At 43.9% G+C, this 26,789-nt stretch overlaps 1 protein-coding gene across 1 annotated transcript; it reads left to right on the top strand.

Annotated features, from left to right (window-relative positions):
• The first annotated feature begins 553 nt into the window (after nt 1-553).
• LOC306978584 (carbohydrate sulfotransferase 3-like) lies at nt 554-4,410 on the top strand. Its single transcript, XM_079577221.1, has 2 exons — nt 554-674; nt 2,909-4,410. The coding sequence occupies exons 1-2, from the start codon at nt 595-597 to the stop codon at nt 4,149-4,151; spliced, it is 1,323 nt and encodes a 440-aa protein (XP_079433347.1). The 5' UTR covers nt 554-594; the 3' UTR covers nt 4,152-4,410.
• The last annotated feature ends 22,379 nt before the right edge of the window (nt 4,411-26,789 follow it).

The following is a 26,789-nucleotide window of genomic DNA, read 5'->3' as shown; positions in this document are numbered from 1 at the left end:
ACAGGGACGAGTTGATCGGCACGTTCTTGTGGAAATGCTGGCAAACTTGCCTGAGTTCATGAAATTGATACAAACACTATAATTAGATGCAGTGTTTTTTCCCGTTTGCAGTATACAACATACTATATGCGCCCACTGTAGACATCAAGAGCATGTGCGCAAAACGTTTCTAATGAACCTATTTTCCACATACCTATGAGATGTGTAGAAGCACGATTGTGAAAGTATTTTGGAAGTATGATGATGATATACTGTTGTCCAGTGCCTGACCGTCATCATCAGGTGCTGGACAACAGTATATCATCATGTTGTCCAGTGTCTTCCCTCGTTAGTATCTGTTATTTTTATTTTATTTTATTTGTGACGCCCTGCTGGAAACTATGGACTTGGCATCGCGATGGCAACCCTCGGTCACCCCGTGCCTCCATTCGCCCGATTCAGCATTTTTCAAGGACATTTCAAAACTTCCCCTTTTCCCCCATCTTCTCCCTCACAGGATCGGTCTCCGGTGCTGAGTGCGCACACCCCAGAGAGCGAGGAGAAGGCGTCCCCTCTAAATACTGCAGTACTTGTGGGGGCAGGAGTACTCCGACGATGAGGTTCAAATACTCCATCCCCGTGGTGTTTGTGCTGGCGCTGGTCATCATCGAGAAGGAGAACAACATCATATCCAAGTAAGGCATTGTAGCTTTGAAATGACCTCAGACTGCAAAGATCTGGACATATTTCAAAGTGGACACAGCATTCGACTTTAGAGCAAAACATTTGGATAATTTCAGCCAAAACTGCAAATCTAAATATATAAAAAGCCAAAATAGTTGCATGTTTGGTCATATTTGAATGTTTGAAACGCCCACAGGCAAAGTTCAAGGCTTTTATTCCTCTCAATATAATCATTGTTTTACCTTTTTCTAACTGTTTTATGCTGCAAGGGTAAAATGACCAGCGGCGGTGAGTAATTAAGTCAATTTACTGAAGTACTGTACAGTTTTTGAACTTCAGCACTTCATTTTAGTTGCATTTTTTGTTGTGTTTCTACTACACTGGATAAAATGCCATCTTATCTTAGAGAAATGGCTTGAAAAGTGTTTGAATTAAGACATTTACTGCTGATTTTGAGTATGTTCCGACTGTCTTGAAATAAGACTGCCAATAGAAAATGCATTAAAAGTATATTTTAAATGGAAATAGTGCTAAATATTAAGTAGTTTTTTGTTCCTTTTTAAGGTAGACTAAAACAGCTAATTGGATTAAATCTCGTACTTCACAGCTAGAATGTCCCGGGTTCGATTCCCACCTGGACGGGGTCTTTCAGTGTGGAGTTTACATGTTCTCCCTGGGTCTCTGTAGGTTTCCTCCTGGTGCTCCGGTTTCCCCTATCACTAAAAACATGTACAATAGGCCAGGATGAATGAGAGTGTGTTTGAGAGTGCGCATGGGGGACGACGGATGGAAATTAGCCCAAGGCTACAATCCGGTGTGGCTTGTTTACATGCATGAGTCCCATGTGTGTTCACTAACATTCACTGTCCCGACTAAAAATAAACCAATAAACCAATATTATAATGTTTAAAATATGCATTTGTGCAACATTAAAAGATAAGTTGAATATACTTAATCTAATTGTGTTACCAATTGAAGTAATTGTTTTAAAGCAAAAAACTTTTTTCAGTGGGCTTAAAATCTAAAAACACTTGAAATCAGACAAAAAGCCAAACATTCTCAAAATGATCACAAATTCCAATAATTCAAGCACTTATATATACTTATACTAGTATTTTCTCCCTGTTAAATTTGTGCAGTAGGCGGCGCTGATGCAGATGTTAGTGTCAAATACAGGCTCTCAACAAGGAAGAGGTTTTGTCCCCGTTGTGTTTGTGAATTCAGTTTTTGAAGCTGCAAAGACATATTTCAACTGATTTGTACTTTCAACTTGAATACTTAAATATTTTCTACAAATGCTTCAGTCCTTTTAACACAATAAACTTTCAAAGAAGAGCAAAAATGTAAATCTCCAACTGAATTTGTGTCATGATTTTGAGTAAAAAGACACATTAGGTGATTGGAGGAAAGATCGTTTCTGTCATATATGATATACTGGAACGTGGTGCCGTTTCACCAGCAGTCATTTCCTGTTTTTGCATTGCTAGATACCATCTTCACTTCCTTCTCTCAAACGTGAGCCTCTCTAGATGTTCAGTGCAAAAACCACAACTGCGGTGAATGCGTCAGTTCAGTCTAAACGAAAAGAGTGAGAGTTCCTGTTCATTGTGAAATCCTGTTAAATACTGCACGATATGGAAAATAATGAAGGTTTAAAAACTAAATCTGGACCGTCCATTCTATTTGCCCTTGAGTTATTTTTGTCTTGGACGTATTATGTTAAAAACAAGAAAACATATGGCAGTTTATTACAATTATTACTTAGTTCAGTGGGAAAATTACATCATATTTATGTAGATGAAAATGGCTAAAGTGGAACAAGAATGATTTATCTTGCCTTTGACTTTATTCTTTCATTTCACATGTTCTTGTCTTATTTCCAATTTCTCTTATTTTAAGAAAGTCAATGCTTGTTCCATTGGTTATCTTAGATAGTAGTGATAGCTGCTTCACTCACTTGGGGGCATTATATACGTCACCACCAAACTCTAGCGAAAATCAGATCCAATCATTTCAAAGGAGTTCTCCCCTCCCACCTGATAACGGAGCTCAATTGTGAAGGTCCAGACCCTTGTACGAAACGCAATGAGTCTGAGGGTCTGGTAAAACCAGGCTAGATGGAAACTAGCTCAAGCTAAATCTAGTGCAAAGCATCTTTAATGAATGTTCTTTGCACATTGTCCCTGTTGAAATAAACAAATAAACAAACTCCCTCTTTACTAACGTCCTGCTCTTGCTGTTCCAGAGTGTCGGACAAACTGGTCTTGAAGCAGCCGCCGATGGTCCTGGACTCCTCCTCGTCTCTCCAGCTCCTGCTCAAACCAAACCAAAGCGTCCCCTCCTTCCACTTCCACCCGCGGACCAGCGCCCCCGTCTTCACCCTCATGAAGCGCCGCCTGGAAGACTACAGCTCCCATCAGCCCAGGACCCAAAAACCCAAGCAGAAGCACATCCTGCTGCTCGCCACCACCCGCACCGGCTCCTCCTTCGTCGGGGAATTCTTCAACCAACAGGGCGACAACATGTTCTACCTTTTCGAGCCGCTCTGGCACGTGGAGAAGATGCTGACGTTGGAAGGGGGCGGGACCAACGCGTCCGCTTCGGCGAAGGCGTACCGCAACGTGCTGCAGCAGCTGTTTTTGTGCGACTTTTCGCTACTGGAAAGCTTCATCGACCCGCCGCCCGTCGACCACATCACCTCCAACCTCTTCCGGAGATGGTCGAGCAGCTCCCTGTGCGCCGACTCGGTCTGCAGCCCGTTCGTGCAGGGCGATTTCGAGAAGTTCCACTGCAAAGCGAGGAAGTGCGGGCCGCTGAATCTGACTCTGGCCGCGCAGTCTTGCCGGGCGAAGCAGCACAGGGCGATCAAGTCGGTGAGGGTTCGCCAACTGGACATGCTGCGCCCATTAGCGGAGGACCCGAGGCTGGACGTGAAGTTCATCCACTTGGTCCGCGATCCCAGGGCGGTGCTGGCGTCCCGGATGGTCGCGTTTGAGAAATACAAGAACTGGAAAGAGTGGGGGACGAGGGGCGGGGACGTGCCGCTGGACGACGACGAGGTGATGAAGCTCAAAGGGAACTGCGACAACATCCGGATGTCCGCGCAAACCGGGCTGAGGCAACCCAAGTGGCTGCGCGGGCGCTACCTGCTGGTGCGCTACGAGGACATCGCCAGGTTCCCCATGAGGAAGGCGGCGGAGATGTACAGGTTCGCCGGGATGCCGTTCACGCCGCAGGTGAAGTCGTGGATCGCGAGGAACACGCAGGTCTCGCCCAAGGAGGCGAGCGGGGTGTACTCCCTGCAGAGGAACTCGTCGGAGCACGTGGAGAAGTGGAGGTTCAGCCTGCCCTTTAAAATAGCGCAGGTCGTGCAGAGGGTTTGCCGACCGACGCTGAAACTGTTCGGATACAAAGTGGTGAACAGCGAGAAGATGCTGACGGACAGGTCCATTAGCCTGATAGAGGACAAGGTCTTCAACTCGCTGTAGACTCGGACCATATTTATGAGGAAGACACTGGTGTTGGTGTATTTAAAGACTTTATTTAAAAACTCCATGAAGAGGATATATTTTTGGAAGAGCCTGAGAACTGTTTTCAAAATGTTAGTGCTTTTAATGTGCAATTTCTGTACAGCAAATTTAAAGGGGACATATCATGCACGAAACAACCTTTTTGTGTTCCCCTCTTCACTTTCATTGTTTCGTCTTCTACTGTTGAAGCCCTACTTTTTAGCCGTCGATCCAAATAGCGCGATCTGCATGCACGTATCGACTGTACCCCGCACACACTTCTGTTTCCACCACACACACACCCATTTGTTGTGGGAGGCGCCCCCTCGGAGGAGCGCGCTGTACAGATCTTGCCTGGCCTGCCAGACAGTCCTCCTTTCTGTTCAAAAGAAGAACCGTCTGGACAGGTCCTCGCAGCCGATCATTTCACGATTTTACCCACATCGGTCCAATCACGCACCGAGAGGCGGGACTTCATTCCCCAAGAGGCGGAAGCCGTCACCAAACAATACAATATACAAACAATAGAGATGGCAGCGCCGCGAGTGATATGATGTTTTCTTCTGCTCTTTTGTCTGTTTTAAATCATTTGGGAAATATGAAATCCCTAAAACCGGAGCAAGAAATGGCGTTGGAAGCGTTCCTTGTAAATAAGGACTTTTTTGGAAAGGCTTCCTGCCGCTTGTTGCTGCGACGTATATAGCGTTGCTCTGATTGGTTGATGCCGTCTGTCAATCACGCCCACCGGGAAATCGTTGAGACCATACTTGCTCCCAGACTATATGTCTTTGAAATATCTATGAAAAAGTATGTAGTTTGGCAGGCCAGGAAAGTACAGATCGTCATTAAAAGTTTTTAGAGCCGCGATGAGACAACAAATGTGGACAATGAGGTAAGCTACATGCAGATACGCTAACATCAGCTAAAGCTGCGCGAACAGCGCCTAAATGCTAATATCGGCAAAATCCCCTTTTAGAACAGCGGTATGATGTAAAATATTAAATCCGTATGAACTGCGTGTTACTACTGAGGACTGTCCACTCTCTCGTTGCCAATCAGAGGCCAGAGTCTGTTCACGTCACATCAGACACGGGTCAGCGCTTTGGCCACAGCCAGAGATCGGTCCCAAAACCTATACCTGGTCAGACCGGTTTGACCCTGGCCTTTGTTATGGAAAAGCTCGACAAAGTGGGTGAAACAGCTGTTTGGCTTACACGCACCTGCATGTGGAAAAGCAGCTATATTGTGTCATCGGAAAAAATTGTCCAACTGCAGTTGGTCAGGCCTAGGTTCAGTACAACACAAGATCTTGGCAAAAAAATAATGTAACGTCTTTTAAGTGCGGGGCGACGCGATACAAGCACCGATAATGCCAAAAATGGAAAATGAGGCGCGGGTCAGATTTAATTGTTTGCCCTGGAGGCGGCCAATTTATAGACCCGGTCTAAACTTTAAGTAAAGTCAATGAAAACTCACATTGTGAAAGTGGAGGGGACCAAACAACCACACTGAATGGTTCTGACGCTCATGTGTGGATTCTGTCTCTCAGGAAATGTCAGTTTAAATCCATTTGAATCATTTTTAATGACTTTTAAGGCCTTAATTTTGGCAATGACTCCATAGGTCCAACACTGATGTTTTTTCTGCATCTTGTCCATAAACTACTAATTATGAGATGCTACCCTTTACACAGAAATGATTAAGTCATTGTGGATTGGAGAAGAAAAGAAGTGCATTCAGTCAAAGGGCTAAAGGACGACCGAGAATATTTCCACTGAACAGAAATGTTGACTTTTGCACTCCATTGCGTCCAAATGTTATAGTTAGATCTGTTGTTAAGTTTAGGGCAGTGAACGTAACGCCCTGATGGTGAGATAAGCTGCTTCCTGACGTTTTATTTTGGGAAAAAGTGCAAAAGCAGCGACGCCAAAGAAAACCTGGACCACACTGGAATTAACTCCCAGTCACAATGGTGGTTAATGGAATAGTGTTGTGTATTATGTGTTGTTTTAATCAGTGAAAATAGTTGAATAAAAAAGGAGAGAATGGTCGATTTGGGAAACTATCTCCTCCCGGGGTAACCACCATTCTCTATATCATGTCCTGGGTCTATTTAAAGCCACACTGCGGAACATTTCAGGTCATTCATCAACTTAACTGTGGTGATTGGTAGATCGATACCAAATATTTTGATACCAGAGCCAAGGAAAATTACTGATGTCATGATATCAACGTTTACATTTTTTGAAGATCATGATTTAGTCGATTGTCTATGAATTGCACACTTGATACTGGCAATAGAGAGTTTTGGTTACATAATGATAAATATATTTTGTAATGTATTCCGTTACTTTGTCCAGAGTTTTGTATTCTGAATATTTAGAATACTTTCACTTCGGGCGAGTGTGTACTGTATGTTCTCCCTGTGTCTGTGTATAGGCTTACTCTGGTTTCCCCTACCACTAAAACCTGTTCAATAGGTAAATCCTCCAGCCAGGTGTTTCTGACCATCAGCCTGGCTCCACATCTGGAGGAGGCCCTGGGCGCTGCACTGCCATCGCCCACAGCTCACGCAATGCCCCAGCGGCATCGAGGAACGGGTCAAATGCAGAGGACAAACTTCCCTACAGGGACAATAAAGTAGACCTTACCTTAAAGCAGGGGTGCCCAAACTTTTTTTCCCCGAGGGCCAAAATGAAAAAGTGCCAGTGGGTCGCGGGCCAAATACGACGATGACAAGCGTGAAACACATATAACTAAAAATAATAATAGTTACTTTTTTTTCTATATATATTTGCATTTGATTAAATCTACGCAAATAACATGCTATATTAAAACAAATGTTTACTATGCCAAAATAGCAGTACAGTAGCCTACCTACAATGACTTTACTGAATTAATTTGTTAACTCAAAGAAAATGCTGTTATTCAGCAAATATTATTTTAAAGTACATTTTTAACATGACCTTTGTTGGCGTCAACAACCTATACAACAAAATGTGGAAAACTGGGAAAGTTGATGCTACAAAGCTCTGTGATTGATAAACACCCAGCCACCACAGTGTTTCCTTAACTTTGTGAAAGGAGTGAAACAGCGCCACCAATGTGACGCTGGTGGCCAAAAAGTGTACTGCATCCATATTTACCATTGAGAATGAATGGGAGAGAGTTGGTATTAATCAGATGCGGCGCAAAAGTAGTCACTCTCTGGCGGGCCAACCAAATTGGGCCCCACTTTGGGCACCCCTGCCTTAAGGTATACTTTATTGTCCCTGTAGGGACATTTGTCCTCTGCATTTCACCCATCATTTGATGCAGCTCCAGATGTTGAGCCAGGCTGATGATCAGAATCACCTGGCTGGAGGTTTAGTGGTAGGGGAAACCGGAGTACCCGCAGGAACCCTACGCAGACACGAGGAGAACATGCAAACTCAACACTTAAAATGAGGATTCTAAATGTATATTCCGTTACTCCCCAACACTGGTAGTCACTCATTCTGCTGGCTAATCGGACTCACAGCTCACTCCTTTCTCCTCACCACAGTCGGCCACATGTGTCACCCCAAACGGGATCTGCGTTGAGACGAAGCCAGTGAGCCGTGTGTCCGAATAACCAACAGAAGGAGTGTACTACACAGTCTAGTTCGGCTCTATATCATAAATGAGGAGTTACTCGCTATTGTGTGGACATTCGGTCACAGCCCTGGTGTTTTTAAACCTCATGTTTGTCAAACTAAAGCGAAGCCGCAACATCTCCTTGGAAATGAACCGGCGATGCTTCACTTCCAGCAAAGTCATGAGTCAGCTTTGAGGAAAGGCGAGGGACGAACGCTTTCAGAGGCAATTCTACCAATAAAACCCCTCATAATTAAACAGTCAAGTCGGTTTCCTGGGCGACCTCTCCTGTGGCGGCTTTAAATAAACCAAAAAGACATCGAGAACTTCCAAACTCTTTCCCTTTTCGTGTCTTCCCCTTGACATTCCTGAGGACCAATGAAAACCATAATGGGCTTCTGTGTTTTCGCACACGCTGTACCTGCCGTAGTCCCGATAATTGGCTTGCTTTTCGTTTGAAGTGGAGCTCCCGGGCCCCTCTCCCCCCCCTCTCTCTCTCTCTCTGAACAGATGTGCCTTTGCCCCTGCCCCCCTCCCGCCCGGTATGGGACATCCCGCCTGCAGCTGGATTGCAGGAGGGTGCAACGTTTGTCGGCACGTCACCGTTTGTTGACACTGGCCTCGGAGGCTGGGGATACAAGAGGCTCTGGTGCCGTGCCAGGCCAAAGGACATGTGTGCTTTATGTGTGTCATGTAGAGTTTACGGTACGAGCGGAAATGTCTGTAAAAGAACTGAACTTTGATGCAATAAAGAGAACGTGCCTTGGGAACGTTTGATTGCTTGAGTTTTTTTCACACCTAAAATGTATTGAATGGACTTTAGGCATCCAGGGTGGTAGAACTGACTGAAATGAAAGATCTTAATGGAGTAATGAAGGACTATACAAAGGCAAGGAAACTTTATTTATACCAGTTTATACAATGCAACACAATGCGCCTAAGAGTAAGAGCTGGGGAAAAGGAAAGAAATCCTCAGAACAGTCGTGAGGACTCTTACGTACTTCAAGCCTCTGATGATGCTCCTGTCATGCCCATATTTGAAAGTTCAGAGGCGTGTCTTTGAATTTTGCCATTAAGATCATTTTGGGGCAACTCTCTGTTTAAAAGGATATTCCAGGATTCCAGGACTCAGTTCCTAGTTTTTAAATTCATGCAGTCCTTATATTTGAAGAGTTTCGTGGTGCTAGGCTAGTGCTAGGCTAGTGCATGTCTATGGTAACTAGTAGCCTGCATTAAAAACAGTCTGACCCAAGCACAGAGCACCTGAGGCAAATCACTTATAACACCAGACAACACATACAAATATCTGTGTCGACTGATTAATTCTTGAAATATAACCATTTTGCATTTAAAAGTACTTATATTTGAGCAGCATCAGCTTCCTGGTTGTAAGCAAGGCAGCGGTGGAGTGATCGGTTACCGGATCTAGTTTGTTTACCTGCGGCCGCATTACTAAAGGAGCTTTCTACAAATCAGATATGGCAACGTTTGGAGGACGACCCCATGATTTTGAAGAGGTTTTTAATGCAGGCTACTAGTTACCATAGACATGCACTAGCCTAGCACCACTGAACTCTTCAAATATAGCGACTACATGAATAAAAATCAATCTCCGGATATCGGCAACACTCTGGATAACTAGGAAATGAGGCCCTTTTTTCTCAAGATTACATTCATGAATAAGGTCCCATTGTCTCCCGGCTGGTCTGCAATCCCAACAGTTCGAGGAAGTGTGTGTGGAATAGGAAGTCTGGGCATCGTTGATACCGCTGCGTCCATAACCCGACTCCGGAAAATCAGTGTTGTTGGGATTACTCAATAAAAGTAATCCATTCACCAATGTCTCATTCTAAACATAATGTAGTTACTTCTTTGACTACTTTCTAAAGTTATCTGATTACTGATTACAAGTTACTTAAGCGTTAAAAAAGCATGACTGAGTAGCTCTGTCTCACTTTGTTCTTTCCAAGTCGACAAAATGATTTTCTTTAGATGAGATTAACTCAAAGTAGGTTTCCTATGTTTTTGATTTTTATTTCAGATATAAAACGTGTTCAGCTCCAAAGTAAAGCAAAAAGCAATTAATAGTCACTAGTTGACGTAATTATAATCTAATTACCAGTTTTGCAATTGTAATTCCGTTGTATTACCCAGTTAATTAAATACTAATCCACCAGTGGCAGTTAAGTGAGAGAAAATGGATGGATGAATTGGCTTTGAGGTGTCAGGAATAAAAACAAAAAACAGCTCTCTAAAAGGAATATTAATTTTGGATGAAAAACAAACGCCTGCAGCTAATTCCCTCTACTGAATTACAAGCCACAACATCATATTTTAAGGAGTAGTAGTTGAACTTGACTCTGTGCCCTAATACCGTACAATAAGAGCCGTGTGGTATTCTTATGATGTGGTGGAGAGACGGAGCCGCTCATTCCAGGATATGTCGCAAGCCGCACATAAAAGTACAAATGAACGTCTATTATCTTGTTTAAACATCTTCAGAAGCAACACATGACCAAAGAGGCGTCCAGCAAAGCCAATGGGAAAAGAAAACAGACCCTAGAGTTTTGCGCCAGTATATTTCTCCTGATTGTAGCCGTGGCTGCTGTCTCCTGAGAGGAAATTGTTGTTGGGATTTCCTTAAAAACGGCCTCTCCCTAGTGGACAAAACATCATTGTTTTTGTCCCACAGACACAAAGACAAAGTCAGTCACCTCGAGTCTCTCTCTCTAAAACCAAAAAATCAGGTTAGAAATCTAGGAGTGATCATGGACTCAGACTTAAACAGCCACATCAAAGCAATAACATCAGCAGCTTTTTACCATCTGAAAAACATGGCTAAGATCAGAGGAATAGTGTCAAAACCAGACTTAAGAGAGACTTATCCATGTGTTTGTCTCCAGCAGGTTGGACGACTGTAACGGCTGCTCACTGGCCTTTCAAAACGAGATGTCAGAGCTGCAGAACATCCAGAACGCTGCTGCTCCAGTCCTGACAAGAACCAGGAAATACGACCATATTGGTCCGGCTCGGAGCCTCGAAGGCCGGACAGGATAGCTAGGCGTTGCCCCTGGGGTCTGTGAGCTGTCCCTGGGAGACTATAGTAAAAAGCACTGACAGCCTCTGATTATCTCTCTGCCCAAAACAACTTTATCTGTCTGTGTTTTCAACGTGAGAACAACAGCCATGTCAAAGAATATGCTAGCTAATATGCGAGCTGCTAACCGCTCGCCCGGAGGTAACTAGCTCCTTAGCAGCGCATAGATCCAGTGAAAACAAGTATTATGCAATAATAATGCAGCTGTAACTATATAAAGCAGCCTTTGAGATGATCACACACTGAGCCGGGTTTGATGTATTTGTGGTTTATTGTGGACTTTTCATCAACAATGAGCTGTAGGCGATTGCAACAAGCTAACGGGGCTAACCTGGAATAACCATTGTCCACTGGCACAAATAATAGTCCTTTATTTGGACGTATGGGCTGGATATGAGCTTAAATACTAGGGAGATCCTTGCGTAGATGGTGTGTATAGCTATAGTTGAAGATCCATAGGACATGGCAGTAACAAAGAGGGACTAGTTAGAACCAAAACAGCAGTTCCATTTCAGTCAGTCGCTCCTTCCTTTGCTTCAGAACACATTTAAAACCACTCGCCCCTGATGTCTAAATGCATCTACCGATTGAACAAGAGGGGCCCCAGAATCGACCCCTGGGGAACCCCACAGGTCAATGAGATTTTGGTCTGAGACACAGTTTCCCATCGTGACATAGTAAGTTCGTTCCTCAAGGTAGGATCTGAACCACTCGAGATCCTCAGGTGGACACTGTCATTGTGTCCTTGGGCAAGACACTTCACCCTCCTCCAGCGTCTGGGCACATTGGTGTATGAAGTGGGTGACCGGTTCCTTGCTGTAAAGCGTCTGGCACATTCCTGGGTTTAGCGGCTGCAACGTCGAACCGTGGCCTGGCTACTTGTCGGTCTGTTGACTCTCTAAACATTTTTTTTTCTTTCTACAACCCTTCCTTCTCCTCTTTCCCCTGAGCTGGAGGGCGGTGCGTGTAGGCAGCTGCCGTGTTTACCACTGCGGTGCTGTCTATTTAAGGCCCGAGCTCACCCAGTAATTAGCCCGAGCCCGACATAGGCATCATGTGGTCCCCGGGCATTTCGGTCCACCTTACTCCACCCGCTTCCACCCTCCAGACACTGCAGCATTCTCCATCACCGCATCAACAGGAATTTAGCTTGGGAAATCGGGCTGTCACCGTGAAGACTAAATCCACTTATCCTCCAAGGAGTGACAAATGAACATGACATTTTCAGACAGATTTTTCTGTTCATTGATTTGCATTTGTGATACATTTACCATAAGTAAATCGTATTTCATTGTATTTCATGTTTTAAGGTTTGGTATGGCTTTATATTAAGGCGTGCTCGTTAAGTATTAATAAGGTATGAATAAGTATTAGTAATCTGCTTAATAATAGTATGATTAGCAGCTTATTAACATTTATACAACCATCATTTATTCGTGGCCTACTCGTTATTAATACTTACTAAAACCGTATTAATACTTAAAGCATTACCAGAACTTTTCAAACAAAAGCTTTACAGTCATTTTTAAGCTTTATTTCTGTGGCATGAAATATATTATTATTATTTTTTGTGTGTGGACAACACACATTAATGATCAAACACAAATAAGCCGAATGCCCATCTCGGGTCACCCGTTGCATTATGGGTAATGGAATTTCTTTTGGCTACCAAACAATATTGATAGTGAGCGTAAAGCAACAAAGAAAGCTCTGATTTGGACCGATTTAACGGCTGGAAAGTTGATGATTTAAAGTGTTTTTGTCGTCGCCGTGGAGCTTGTTACAATATTAACTTAAAGTCTTTTTATAACCAGTGCTGTGAACGGAGACAGAAACGGAACTGCCGTTCATACCAGTCCTTGCATGGTTGGATTAAGTTTGACCTTTGAAGGCGACTGTTGGACAAAGTCCAGGGTCTGAAACTGTGGCCTCATGTTGCCGATGTTCAGAACATTTAAACTGGAATGAGAAATAAAAACATAGAATCCTTTTTTTTTTGACAATAAGGAGTAGCCTGGCTAACGCCAGACTAAAAGTGATATTTAGTCTGGGGACCACCAATTCATTTTCTCGTAGGAGAGGTGTGGTTTACGATCGTCCATAGCGGTTTATTGAGTGCTATGAATGCCTATCATGCGTCTGCACGAGGCCATAGCCAATCGTATCATCGTATCCGATGACGTATGACGTACCTGCTGTGAACTTTTGAGCTAAACTATTTAGAACACGGCCTATACACAGATAAAGCTTCTCGTCGGGAGCTTCCAGCCTATAGGCCGGAGTAACGGCTCATTTGAATTTGTTGGATTTGTTTGATATTTGTTTCTCCAGTGAGTGACCAGGATGTAACATGACTTCGTATACTACAAATATACTTGTGTGGTAAATAGTATTAGTAGCAATAGTATAAGCGAGTCAATACTTCATCCAGGAAGTCTCCTGCACCTTCTCGACCTCCTGATGGACCAAAACATCTTTGTCTCTTGAATCGATGGACTTTGTGTTTGTTTCTGCCTTTAATCTTTTTGAATCCCCACTGTTCTACCATTACTGCTATGACAACTATAGCTTAAACACTGTCACGAATACTATATAGTACTTCTACTATTACAAGGCAAGGGAAGTTAATTTGTAGAGCACAGTCCGTAAACAAGTGCCCAACAGTTACATGAAATGACTACAATTACTACTTCCACTACAACAACCACTGCAGCTACACTACAACTATGGCCATAATAAAGGCTATACTTCAGCTGCTGCTGCTATTACTACAACTACCACTACCACTACTACTACTGTCAACCCCCGTCCTTCATATTCCAGCTCAAGAGCATTACTTCCACCAAAATGTCCAGTTGAATCGATCGAGACTGTTTTCAGAAGGTCACAAACCACGTGAGTTGTTTTGAGCGTCACGTCATCTTCATGGGCTTAGTCAATGTTAGAAATTCCAGTATTTTACATTTACATTACTGTATTTTACAATGTATATAACAAATTCAATTCTTATTTGAGTCGCTGCTTGTCACTCTAGAGCAGGGGTTCCCCAACTTTTCAGGACACGACCCCCAAAACCACTCAACAAACAAAAATACAGTTACTATTTATAATCGTTTAAAGGGGCTAGATGCAAGTTAGCCATTTTATACTCACTCCTGCCACCTCAGGTCATATGTGTAACTGCAGCTTCTTTATTAAGCTCGTGCATGACGGCAATTCGGACCCGATGTAACAGTGTTTTTAGTGACAATGCAGGATTTTAGAGGCAGTTGTGGTGAACAGGTCTGGGCTCATTCTACACATTTGGACATTTAGGGGGAGGAAAATACTTCATTTTAACATTTTTAAACTCCGTATAGTCCCTTTATGGTGCAAAACATTTGGTTTGTGTCCGGATACTGAATTTCAATCTAAAATACATCAATCCAATCCAATCCAATCCACTTTATTTGTATAGCACATTTAACCAACAAAATGTTTCCAAAGTGCTGCACATGAGATCCTAAAAACAGATACAATACTTATTAGCCCTACCACAGAATAAATAAATAAAAATAATAATAATAATTAAAAAACAAATAAATTAACTAAAACCTGCATAAAACAATAAATAGTTTGTAAATGACATTAATAACAATAAAATAGATAAAACAATAAAATAATTAAAAACATTGAATAAATGTTTTTAATTATCAAAGTCAATGTCAGAAATGGGGACCCAAAAGAGGGTCACAGAACCATTTCTATGGGTCACAACATTTATCTGCTATAAGATAAAAATACTCCCATGATTTCAGATTTATAGGCTCATTAAAATAGTAAATGGTCACATTTACAAACACCTGTGGGATGATTATTTAATAACAGTTTGTGGGGGCATTTGTCTCCAGCGACTGTAACGGCTGCTCACTGGCCTCTCTAAACGAGATGTCAGAGCTGCAGAACATCCAGAACCAGGAACCATATTAGTCCAGTGCTCCGGTCTCTGCACTGGCTTTCTGTCACTCAGAGAATAGAATTTAAAACAGCTCTGCTTGTGTACAAGTCTTTTCATGGTTTAGCACCAAAGTCCATCTCTGACATGTTAGTATGAACCATCTCGAGCCCAAAGAACCTCAGGGAGGGGCCTCCTGGTGGTTCCCAGAGTCAAGAATAAACACGGTGAGGCTAAAGCTAAAATCTGGAACAGTCTTCATGAGGATGTGAGACAGGCCTCAACTCTGACAATGTTCAAATCCAGGCTGAAAACAGTTCTTTTTGCCCGTGAATATGACTGAAAGTATTTCATCTGCACTCTTGCCTTTTACTGCAATTAATCAATTTTATGTTGATGTTTTTATTGATTTTATTTGCTTTCTTGTATTTATGCAACTGTGAAGCACTTTGAATTGCCTTGTGCATGAATTGTGCTCTACAAATAAACTTGCCTTGAGCTACAGTTGCCCAATGTATCCAATCCAAAGTACTGGATTAAAGGCACTATACCTGATTTTTTCAGTTTTATCCTCCTTGAGTTTATTGTACACTCAGACATTTGTGGGAAAAACACTGTCCATTACTGCAAAGTGTATCAATTTCATGAACTCTTTAATGGGATACAACAAATACAGTACATATTCATTTAATGGCTTCCACTTTCTTTAGTTGTTATTGGTTGTAAATAGTAAAAAAAAATCAGGTATAGGGCCTCTAAAGTGACGTCATGAATCGTGTTCTTTAGTCTGAGCATTTTTGTGATGTTTATAGTTTCATTTCTTATTGGACACTGACAGGAAGTGACATAGATAGAGGCAAACCATTTTAAACTGTTGCCATTCCGACCATTGTGTCAATAAGAAATGAGTCAAACTGCTCTGGAGCTTTACCTCTATTTATGTCACTTCCTGTCAGCAGCTTAAAGGTAAAAATCACATTTCTGCCCAGCATTTCTTCATTAAAGTCGCCGCTTGTGATCCATCCAATGAGAGAAACAGAAATGTGGTGGAGCAGAACGTATTATATTTATCTTTCAAATGGAATCGTTCTCAACAAAAGCACTTGTGGGTTCAGTCGCCTGATCTGTTTGCCATCCAGGAAATTGAACCCACAACTTCCCTTCTAAACAAACAACCTCCATCCAGCCTCCTTAGGGCCGTTTGCCCGGATATAAAGAGACTTATTTGAGGTTCGCCAGTGACTCTTCCTCCCGCCACAACATCACAATCATTGTTATTTTGCACGTCGTTATGGAGGCTCGTAGCGGTCGGTCAGCTTCACCCACAGCTCCGAGCTCTGCAGGATCTAAATCCAGCCCAAATGGACCAGGACTATTTCCTCCTGTGACAAAGGCTTTACTGTGCGGTCGGCCACAGTTTGGGCACTCCCATTAAAATCCAGCCCGGGCTTAATATAATACGAGACATGTGCCAAACGGAACGGACGTTTTGGTAGAAAATGACACGTTGGAAAAGGCAGAGCGGAGATAATGAACTTCCTCCTCGTAATGATGATGGAGCTGATCTAAATGAGGCCAGTTCTCACACGCAGGTCAGGATACACTGATAAAATCATTCTGATGGAGCAGGTTTAAAGTCACGGGTTTATTTCACTGACAGATTTGACACTTGTTTCCGGAAGAGATTTTCGACAAACTACTTAGTCTTTGAATAAACTTACTGTAAATAAATCTGTAAATGTTCTGTTTCAATATTAAGCGTCTTTGAGTGTCCAAAAAAGCTGATGTAATATTGTTATTAAAAATTCACATACTAAGTCAGGGGCACGAGATATTAACTTGGGGCTGGAGGTTAACACACTGAGTGAGGCGCTGGTTTGGAGCTTTATCTGTAGAGCGCCAATAATCCAGACCATTCATGATATTTGTATCACCGCAGCGTGTTCTATGTTATAGCTATGGACACATGATATGGCTCGTTTGAAAGGTGAGACTCAAAGATCTCCGCTAAACAGAGGCTAGTTTTGATCAAAATCACAGATTTTTTTCTAGAAACAGAGATTTCTGAAACACTCTCCTTTCTGATTAACTCCTCTCTCCTCTACAGACACTAACGTTATGGGAAGAGGCAAATGCCTAAGTATCTCAGTTTCAACAACAACGTTGTTGACATGTTTTGAAACACTGCATGTTGCCACAGATCGATCTCTTTTTATGGCTTGTGCATTTAAACAGCCTGGTTCTCGGATTGAAGACTTTAACAGGATGTTTCTCAGTCGTTCTTGGACCGATTTCAACCATTTAACTGTTTCGATCTTTCCAAACAGTTAAATGTTTGGAAAGAGAGCGAGAGAGACGTCAAATGTCCAGTTTTTGATCGTCATTTATTTCACTTCTGTTCATCACAGAGCTGCCAAAATCACACATTTAGGGCCCGATCTTGTGTCTCAAAACGCAGACGCTAGCGTGACATTTTGCGCTCAATAGGAGCACTTTGTGATCTTGCCACTCCAGACGTAGTGCAGTTAAGTGGGTGGAGACACACATTCTCCTCCAACCAGATCGACTCCGCGTCCAGGAGAGTGGTTGTGTGGGGTGAACATGTGCTTTAACACTTTTGTTTTGCTTCGCGTTCACGCCAAGCGCGGACCGATCCGTGCCACAGCGGATGCTGTAGCTCTTTTTCTCTCGAGACGTCAACACGATGGGGTAAATAAAGTTTTTAGTTTGACCTGTGAGAGCCTAAGGCTTAAGAAAGAACGGAAGACAGCGCAATGTAAACGAGGAAGTGAATGTCAGCCATGTTTCCATCAGTGCAGTCACCTCCTCTTGTGACGCCCCCTCACAGGTGGCGGAGGCGAATGGCACATATAGCTCCGCCACACGGAAAATAATTCACTAAGAGCCTGCGCCGCCCCGTGCGCCGCCACAAGATCTGGCCCAAAGTGTTTCGTTAAAAAAACACCTTATGTAATTAAGTTTCGTAACTGACCTCAAACTACCAAACAATATTAGTACTAGTTCTGTGCTAAGTGGGTCATAAGGAGTTCTGATATATTAAAGTGTTGTTTACGTAGTAATTTGTTGACGGTCCCTAACCAGAGCGGAAAGTGCCGTCTGCCCAGCATCTCTTCCCACCGGTTCACTCCAGCACTTCTCAACGCAGATATTTGTTCAAAGCAATTAAAGCCATAAGTAGTGAAGCTAATGTCGAATATCTGAATATCAGTCTCACTTCATCACAGTGGACGGCTTCTGACGCTGACCAGGCATCCAGGAGCACAATCTCAGACCCTTGACTGAGGATCGCGACAAAACGACCCCTAACCTTTGTCTCATTTTTTCAGATTTGTTTTTGCTACTAATTGCAAGATATGCAACATAGTGAAGGAAATATGGGCACTGAAATAATCATTTAACCTCTTAACTCCCGCCTGAACCGAGAGGATCTTTTTCCTCACGTCATCAGATTTTTTTTTCCATCATTTTTTTGTTGGGTATTCAACACATTTTTGTAACTTTTTTTGTCATTTTTTTTTATCACATTTGTAATTTTTTTGTCTTTTTTGCCAATTTTTTGTAATTTTTTTGTAACATTTTATCACAATTTTATCATTTTTTCGTAATTTTTTTATAATTTTTTTTTCATTTTTAGTCACATTTTTGTCATTTGTTCGTCAATTTTTTGTCAATTTCTTGTGACATTTTTGCCACTTTTTCATCAATTTTTCATCACTTTTTTGCCAATGTTTTGTCATTTTTTGTCACATTTTTGTCATTTTTTCGTCATTTTTTGTCATTTTTTTTTGTCATTTTTTGTCAATTTCTTGTGACATTTTTGTGACATTTTTGCCACTTTTTCATCAATTTTTCATCACTTTTTTGTCAATGTTTTCCCACTTTTTTTGTCACATTTCCATCATTGTTTTCGTCTCAGTTTTGTTGCTATTTTCCCAGCTATTTTTCCAGAAGCTTTTGGACTGGGGTAAAGCCAAACTGGACAAAATGCGCTCGGTTCAGGCGGGAGTTAAGGGGTTAATGGAGTATGAACCTTCCAGCTCCTAGAATGACAGCTTGTGTGCCACTTTTTAACACTTTAGTACAAACCAATGGGCCGTTGAACCAGGCGTTGGACCGGCCCGTGCTGCTACATGTCTGTTTCTGATTACACACTGTTATATAATTAGCCTTTGTGCATGTTTGTATGAATTGTGTTTTTACGAGGAGGCATTAACTCTCTTTTGTCCCTCTGCTCCTCCCATACGTTCCCAAGGACCCACTTCCTGTTCGAGACGCTCGTTCTCTTTGATCGTTGTCGTCAAAACTCTGCAGCGAGCGAAGTTTTACAAGCGCAAACTTTTACTGACGCAGCGTGATATGAGCCGACAGCCCAACTTTATATAATAGGTTTGCAGATTTAATGAGTGGCCCATGGACGCTTATGTAAAGTCAGTGTGAGGGGTGCATAGTAGTATTATAGTAAGAGAAGAGCGAAAACATAGACCATACTCACCCTTTATGGCGTTTTTTTCACTCCAACATTCACAAATACTGGCATGTTTAGTGTCTACGTGATGCACGGAATCCCCCCGACAAGACTCTGTAATCCACATGTGGTCATTTCCTTTGTTGAAGATGCTAGCCATGAAAGCCCACCCAAAATTAGGTTTTCATTCCACTCTTGCAACAACATCTGTACTTTAACCTCTTAACCCCTGCCTTCACCAAGTGCATTTTCTTTCTGAGCTTCGTATCAGCTTTACCCAAATCTAAAAGGTTTCCTACTGCCTATAGGCCAGTGTAGCGCCTCATTTGAAAGCGAAGACTCACAAAACTGATTGAAACGGATCTTGGTGACGCTTGTTGGTGCGTTGTCACATTTTTGCCCTTTTTCTGTTGCTCTTTCGTCACTTTTGTGTTCACCTTATTGTCACTTCTTTGTTGTGTTTTCTGAACTCTTTTGCAACGTTTTGTCCCATTTTTGTCACTTTTTCATCTCGTTTTAATCACGTTTTTGTCGCTATTTTGACGTTTTGTTCAAGTAGCTTTTAGATTTGGGTAAACCAAACTGGAGTTTATATGCTCGGTTCAGGTGGGGGTTTAGAGGAAGAACAGGCCACTGTTTTTTCCATACTGTGATATGTTCATACCTGAGCTTAGACAAGTTGATGTGTACCTGTTTGGTCTTAGTGTGTGCGCTCAGTCATGCAAAACGACCAAAGATGCTAACAAAGATGTTAGCATTTGGTCTCTCCCAATGTAATCCTATAGCTCCAAAAGTAGTGAAGCCAGAAGCTACCACGCTCTTTCATGGGCACACACAGACCAAAGACCAGACAGGTACACATCAACTCGTCTAAGCTCAGGTATGAACATATCTCAGTATGGAAAAAACGGCGGCCTGTTCCTCCTCTAAACCCCCACCTGAACCGAGCTCTGAACTCTGATGGCGGCCATTTTAGGGATAGGTTTGCCTGAGTCCTCCTAGGAACGCCCCCACCTCCTGGAGACGCCTCCGAGCTTTCGTCACCAGCCGAGTAACCAACCACTGCTCCTCAGCAGAGCCCCCTCCCCACTGATGCCACAGACAGCGTGTGGAGGGGGCGTGTCGGAAAGGCTCAGAGGTTCTTAAAGAGACAGAGGCCTATTTCAAGACATTCACTACAGCCATTTTGAGAGAGCAATTTTATACAAGGCAGTTATTCTAATTTACTGCATTTACAGACCAACAGAAGGTTTGGTCATCATTGTAGTGTGATATAGACTGGTGCTATGTGACTGAAAAAAGCATAATACCCCCTCTTTAAGAGTCCTGGCAGTGTGGTTAGGCTATTAGCAGCAAGGCTAGCTACTTATTGCTAGCCTAGCTACCCCCAGGTCCTCTATCAGAAAATAATGATCTGTAGAACGTTGGAAAATCCCATTCAAGTCAATGGCGCGTTCTACTTGCACCGTGAAGAGCCGTATAATAAGCACATATAAAACATTTAGAGCAATGTAAGAAGTAAAACAGCTAAAAACTGTAATAAAAGTAAGTAAAAGACTGGAAGGTGTGGATGAAGTGAACTGGGGAAGATCCGCTGCACCTCGTTTTACAATCAAACATTTTTTTCTCTCCATGGGACGATTGCGACCTGAGTTTTGTGAACGCATTCCTCGCTGCAGCTCGTTCGTCTGACAGATTTACGCCTCTCCTAGCGTCTCATTACGGTGCGGTTTTACAACGAGCCCAAAGACGCCTCAGAGCGATCCCGATCTGCCCTCGTCATCACCGCGGAGACGCCATCGCTTCAAACAATTATGTGACGATCCCGCGGCGAAGAGCGGTGGTTTACGATAATGGATCCGTGATTGTCTGACGAGAAACGGGGGAAATCCGTGCGTGACTCGTCTGTCTGGGAGATACTCTGGTGTTACTGAAGTGCTCACCTGTAGGCGGGGCCAGGGGAGCGTCTCTCGCCTTTTCTGAACCTTTTTAGACACAAATATCATTCTGTTTTCTTCATAGACCTTCCATTTTGCCCCCCTAGCACCAACATGAGATTTTCCACATTTGCCAAGGAAGTCGTTTTCTCTTTCGGGTGGTGAAGTTGTTGGTGAAATACCTTGGAATTTTAAGCTCAAAAAGGCCTAGTCAGTAATGAAGTTCTCCTACATGACTCAAATTACAAGTTGGTGTTGATTTTGTTTTATCAGAAAGTCCGATTGAGATTTTACAAGAGGGTCCTGAGTGCACATTTATTAGTGTATTTATTTATTTTACGCTGTGGACTGGGGTTGGTTGAGGCGCCTCTGCGGGTGGGGAGTCAAGGAGGGCGGTCCACATCGTCCCTTTAGGGTGAAAGGCCGGACCAACAGGTCTATGTGACCCAGTGTTAATTTCGTCGACTAAAATATTTAGTCTTAATTTTAGTCAAAGTGATATTTTTGACGACTAAAATTGGACTAAAACTAAATTAAAAGTTTTCTCATGAGACTAAAACTATGACTAAAATGTCCAGATATTTTAGTTGACTAAAATAAGACTAAATAAAAATGAAAGGGAGAGACTAAAATCATCCAAACTTCTATTGACCGTCTGAAAGAGCCTCACATCATGTAAATTCTCTGCCAAAGGATCAGCTCTGAGCTTTGTTCATGTGGAGCAGCTCCATGAAGCAGAGGAACAAGATTAAATATGATTAGAATGAATATTATCAATGCAAAGTCGACTAAATTTGTCTTAAATTTAGTCGACTACATTGACATGCAATTTTAGTCGACTAAAACTAGACTAAAATTGTAAAGATTTTATCTACTAAATCTCGACTAAAATTAAATTACATTTTAGTCAAAAGACTAAGACTAAAACGAAATTAAAATATGTTGTCAAAATTAACACTGATGTGAGCCCAACCCCAGGTCTGGCTCCAGGGTGGGGCCCCCGGCTGCGCCATACCGGGCGACATCACGGTCCTTGATATAACACTGTCCATGAGAGTTTTCTGAAGATCACAAGAACAAGATTGATGATACAGGCGAAATGAGTTTCCATCCCAGGGTGGCTGGATGTTTGCCTGGAAAGAAGGACTCACCGCTGTACCAGCATTGAGTCTGGATCTCCACAGCAGAACATACGCAAGCAAACAGGAAGTGGAGTAAACCAGTCAGCGAAGGGCGGGCGACTGCGTTAATATTCACAGGATTAAGAATGACAAAACTTATATCGGATTAAAATGTTGTTTTTAAAGCCCTCCATGGTCTCGCTCCGTTATATCTAACTGAGCTCTCCGGTCTGCCGATCAGATGGTTCTGGACGTGCCCAGGTCCCGGTACAAACAGTGGGCCGATCGTTCCTTTGTGGTTGCTGCGCCTAAACTGTGGAACAGCTGCCCCTCAGTCTGCCTGTTCTCACGGACCTGTCCCTTTTTAAATCAAGATTAAAGACTCATTTTTTCAAACTTGCTTTTAATGCTTAGAGCACTGAATTGTGTCTAGGTTGTAATTATTTGGTGTTTTTAAAATGTGTTTTATCTTTCTGTGAAGCACTTTGATCCTCCTGGTGTTGCTGTAAAGTGCTATATAAATAAACTTTGATTGATTGATTGATTGATTGATTGATTGATTGATTGATTGATTGATTGAAAACTCACCCTCTGTCCATGTGTTTTTGGTCGCCCATCACAGATTGGAATAAAGCTCTCACTCTGCCTGTAAATAGTTATTGAAGAGCTCAGTAGAGCCGCTGTTCCTTCACGTCCAGAGGAGCAGCTGAGGTGGCTCGGGCATCTGTTCCGGATGCCTCCTGGTCCCTCTGTCTGGAGGTGATCCAGGCAGGTCCCATTGGGAGGAGGCCTCAGGAGCTGGCCTGGTGCGGCCTCAGGATCCCCCCAGAACAGCCGGAGGAAGTGTGTGTGGATCGAGAAGTCCGGACATCTTTGCTCAGACGCTGCCTACACGACCCTGCCCAGAAAAAGCGGAAATAATGAATGGAGATTTCTCTCTTTTTTCTTAATATGTCATCTAACATTAGGGTTTTATAAAAGCCTTGATTTTGACTAATTATTTCACAAACCACAAAGACACAACTCCAAACTTCACACACTTCACAGGAGGCAGAGGTGGCAGAGGAGGCAGAGGAGGGAGAGGTGGCAGAGGGGGCAGAGGAGGCAGAGGGGGCAGAGGAGGGAGAGGAGGAAGAGGAGGCAGAGGAGGGAGAGGAGGCAGAGGTGGCAGAGGAGACAGAGGAGGGAGAGGTGGCAGAGGAGGGAGAGGAGGGAGAGGAGGCAGAGGAGGCAGAGGAGGGAGAGGTGGCAGAGGGGGCAGAGGAGGCAGAGGGGGCAGAGGAGGGAGAGGAGGAAGAGGAGGCAGAGGAGGGAGAGGAGGCAGAGGTGGCAGAGGAGACAGAGGAGGGAGAGGTGGCAGAGGAGGGAGAGGAGGGAGAGGAGGCAGAGGAGGCAGAGGAGGGAGAGGAGAGAGAGGAGGAAGAGGTGGCAGAGGAGGGAGAGGAGGGAGAGGAGGCAGAGGAGGCAGAGGAGGCAGAGGAGAGAGAGGAGGCAGAGGAGGGAGAGGAGAGAGAGGAGGGAGAGGAGGCAGAGGAGGCAGAGGAGGCAGAGGAGGGAGAGGAGGAAGAGGGGGCAGAGGAGGGAGAGGAGGCAGAGGAGGCAGAGGTGGCAGAGGAGGAGGGAGAGGAGGCAGAGGAGGGAGAGGAGGGAGAGGAGGGAGAGGAGGCAGAGGGGGCAGAGGAGGCAGAGGTGGCAGAGGAGGCAGAGGTGGCAGAGGAGGCAGAGGAGACACAGGTGGAAGAGGAGGCAGAGGAGACAGAGGAGACAGAGGAGACAGAGGAGGCAGAGGAGGCAGAGGAGGAAGAGGAGGCAGAGGAGGGAGAGGAGGGAGAGGAGGCAGAGGAGGAGGCAGAGGAGGGAGAGGAGGCAGAGGAGGAGGCAGAGGAGGGAGAGGAGGCAGAGGAGGCAGAGGGGGCAGAGGAGGCAGAGGAGGCAGAGGAGGCAGAGGTGGCAGAGGAGGCAGAGGAGGCAGAGGGGGCAGAGGAGGCAGAGGAGGCAGAGGAGGGAGAGGAGGCAGAGGAGGCAGAGGAGACAGAGGAGGAAGAGGAGGCAGAGGAGGCAGAGGAGACAGAGGAGGAAGAGGAGGCAGAGGGGGCAGAGGAGGCAGAGGAGGGAGAGGAGGCAGAGGAGGCAGAGGAGACAGAGGAGGAAGAGGAGGCAGAGGGGGCAGAGGAGGCAGAGGAGGCAGAGGAGGCAGAGGAGGAAGAGGAGGCAGAGGAGGGAGAGGTGGAAGAGGAGGCAGAGGAGGCAGAGGAGGAGCTGATGCCTGTGGTTCAGTGGCAGTGGTCTCTCCAGGCTATATTTTCCTTAACCAGAGCCCGACTCCACCCTCCAATCGACCCACATCAAGCCGCCCGGAGCCTCAGGACTGCAGACCTGCTCCGGCTCTGTCAGAGGAGCTGGACTTTACTCCAGGAGTATTTCTGATGAGAACTTACTATATTTGAGAGATAAATATATGATACTTTCCTACATTTCTATAATGGCAGCAAAGTATAAAGTGTCCGTGTGCTTTGCTCATTTTAAAACCCGAATAAAGGACATTTTGTGAACAGTAGGTGGCGCTGTCCATGTGGAGAGTGAAGTTGGCACAGGTTTTTTGTTTTAAAGCTGCAAAAACACTTATTTAAACGGATTTACACTTTCTACTTGGGATGTTTTCTTGCAAGTTCCTTATAGTTTGACACAGCAAATTGAACTTTATTGGAGTAATGTTTGATCGTTTGTATCTGTTCTTTTACTCAAGTAATGAAATAAAGAACTTTTGGCTATAATCTTTGTATTTTGTGCAGTAAAACAGTTGTTGAGTGAGAAGATTCGACATTTAGGGACTAACCTTAGCCTTAACCAAGTGCATTATCTCAAGTTTAGCTTTACCCCAACTGATGAGAAGGATCTTTTTCCCTGCATGTGTTTTCATGACTTTTTCATCACTTTTTCACAACGTTTTCCTGACTTTTTCTTGATTTTTTCATGACTTTCTCGTCACTCTTTCATGACTTTTTCTTCACTTTTTTGTTGGGTTTTTGTATCTTTTTCATCCTCATTCTCGTTTTGTTTTTTGTCGCTATTTTGACCCTTATTTTCAAGCTCTTAGTCAAACTGGAGAAAACGTGGGGGTTTAAGAGGTTAAAGGCTCTACACCAGACTGTTTTTTCTTTTTGTAAGGAAACGTTATTTTTGCCCTCTAAAAGTGTGTGGTAAAAATAGTAATGTGTGAAAAAATAAGCCGAAATGGGGCAAAAATGTGTGGACCTTTTTCGTGACATTTTGACTCTAAAACGGTAAACTTATAATGCCTTTAATTTTGGTGCAGTTAATCTGACGACGCTGATGACTAATTTGATGTCTTGCTTCAGTCCTGGTTTTGTCCTGGTTTGGTCCTGGTTTGGTCCCGGTTTGGTCCCGGTTTGGCCCCGGTTTGGCCCCGGTTTGGTCCCGGTTTGGCCCCGGTTTGGCCCCGGTATGGTCCCGGTTTGGTCCTGATTTAGTCCTGGTTTGGTCCTGGTTTGGTCCTGCTTCGGTCCTGGTTTGGTCCTGGTTTGGTCCTGGTTTAGTCCTGGTTTGGTCCTGGTTTGGTCCTGGTTTGGTCCTGATTTAGTCCTGGTTTGGTCCTGGTTGGGTCCGCACTTCGCTGCAGACTTGTGGCTCATCGTGACCACTTCAAAGCAGCTCCGTTTTTCTGCTCTTCATTCGTTCTGGTTTCACCTAAAACCATTGTCTATATATAAAAACTAGGGCATTACGCGGCATCTCGTTTCAGTGAAGTCACTCAAAGGGGCGTAACCATGGCAACACGCCGTAAACACTGTAAATGTGGCCCGGGGATCAGCGGCACTTTTATACATGAGACGAGGCTAAAGCACCAGTTTCGATGTCTTGTGTTCTTTGAGCGCGAGCAAAACAAAAGATTCGGCTGCCTTTCTATTCCAGCAGCAGAAGCAGCTTCATTGTGACGATGTCCAGAGGCGGAGCTTGCCATTAGGCCCCCACCAGTCAAGGGCCCCCATGAAAGAGTCCGTTATCGATAAGCTTCTTGCATCAAACGCTTGATATTGTGGTGGTAAGTTTAGTTAGAGTTAAGCTAGTAACCAAACCGGCGCCATTCGGCCTGGCTCCCTGCTGTGTGGTTAGACCGGTTCTCCTTCCCGTATCCCAGACAGACAATAGGCCAGGACGACCCAACACCTTCCCCACAAAAGATCCAGATCCTGGGTCTGCTCAAGATCCTGGGCAGGGCCGTTTCGCACCTAGAAAGACACTAGGCGCACATGGCCCACTTCACATGACAATGGTCTCCTCCCAGGCAAAGCGCCTCTTGGCCGTTTGCATTTACATCTCCAAATGTATCACCATGTCTTTGTTCTGTTGTACCGCCTTTCATGTATGTGTATATAACCAGCTACGAAATCTTGCTCCGCAGATTT

This window comes from Gobius niger, assembly GCF_951799975.1.
Source record: "Gobius niger genome assembly, chromosome: 19".
Lineage (NCBI taxonomy): Eukaryota > Metazoa > Chordata > Actinopteri > Gobiiformes > Gobiidae > Gobius > Gobius niger.
Note: the sequence above shows the minus strand (reverse complement) of the source record. Positions and strands in the feature narration are given on the sequence as shown.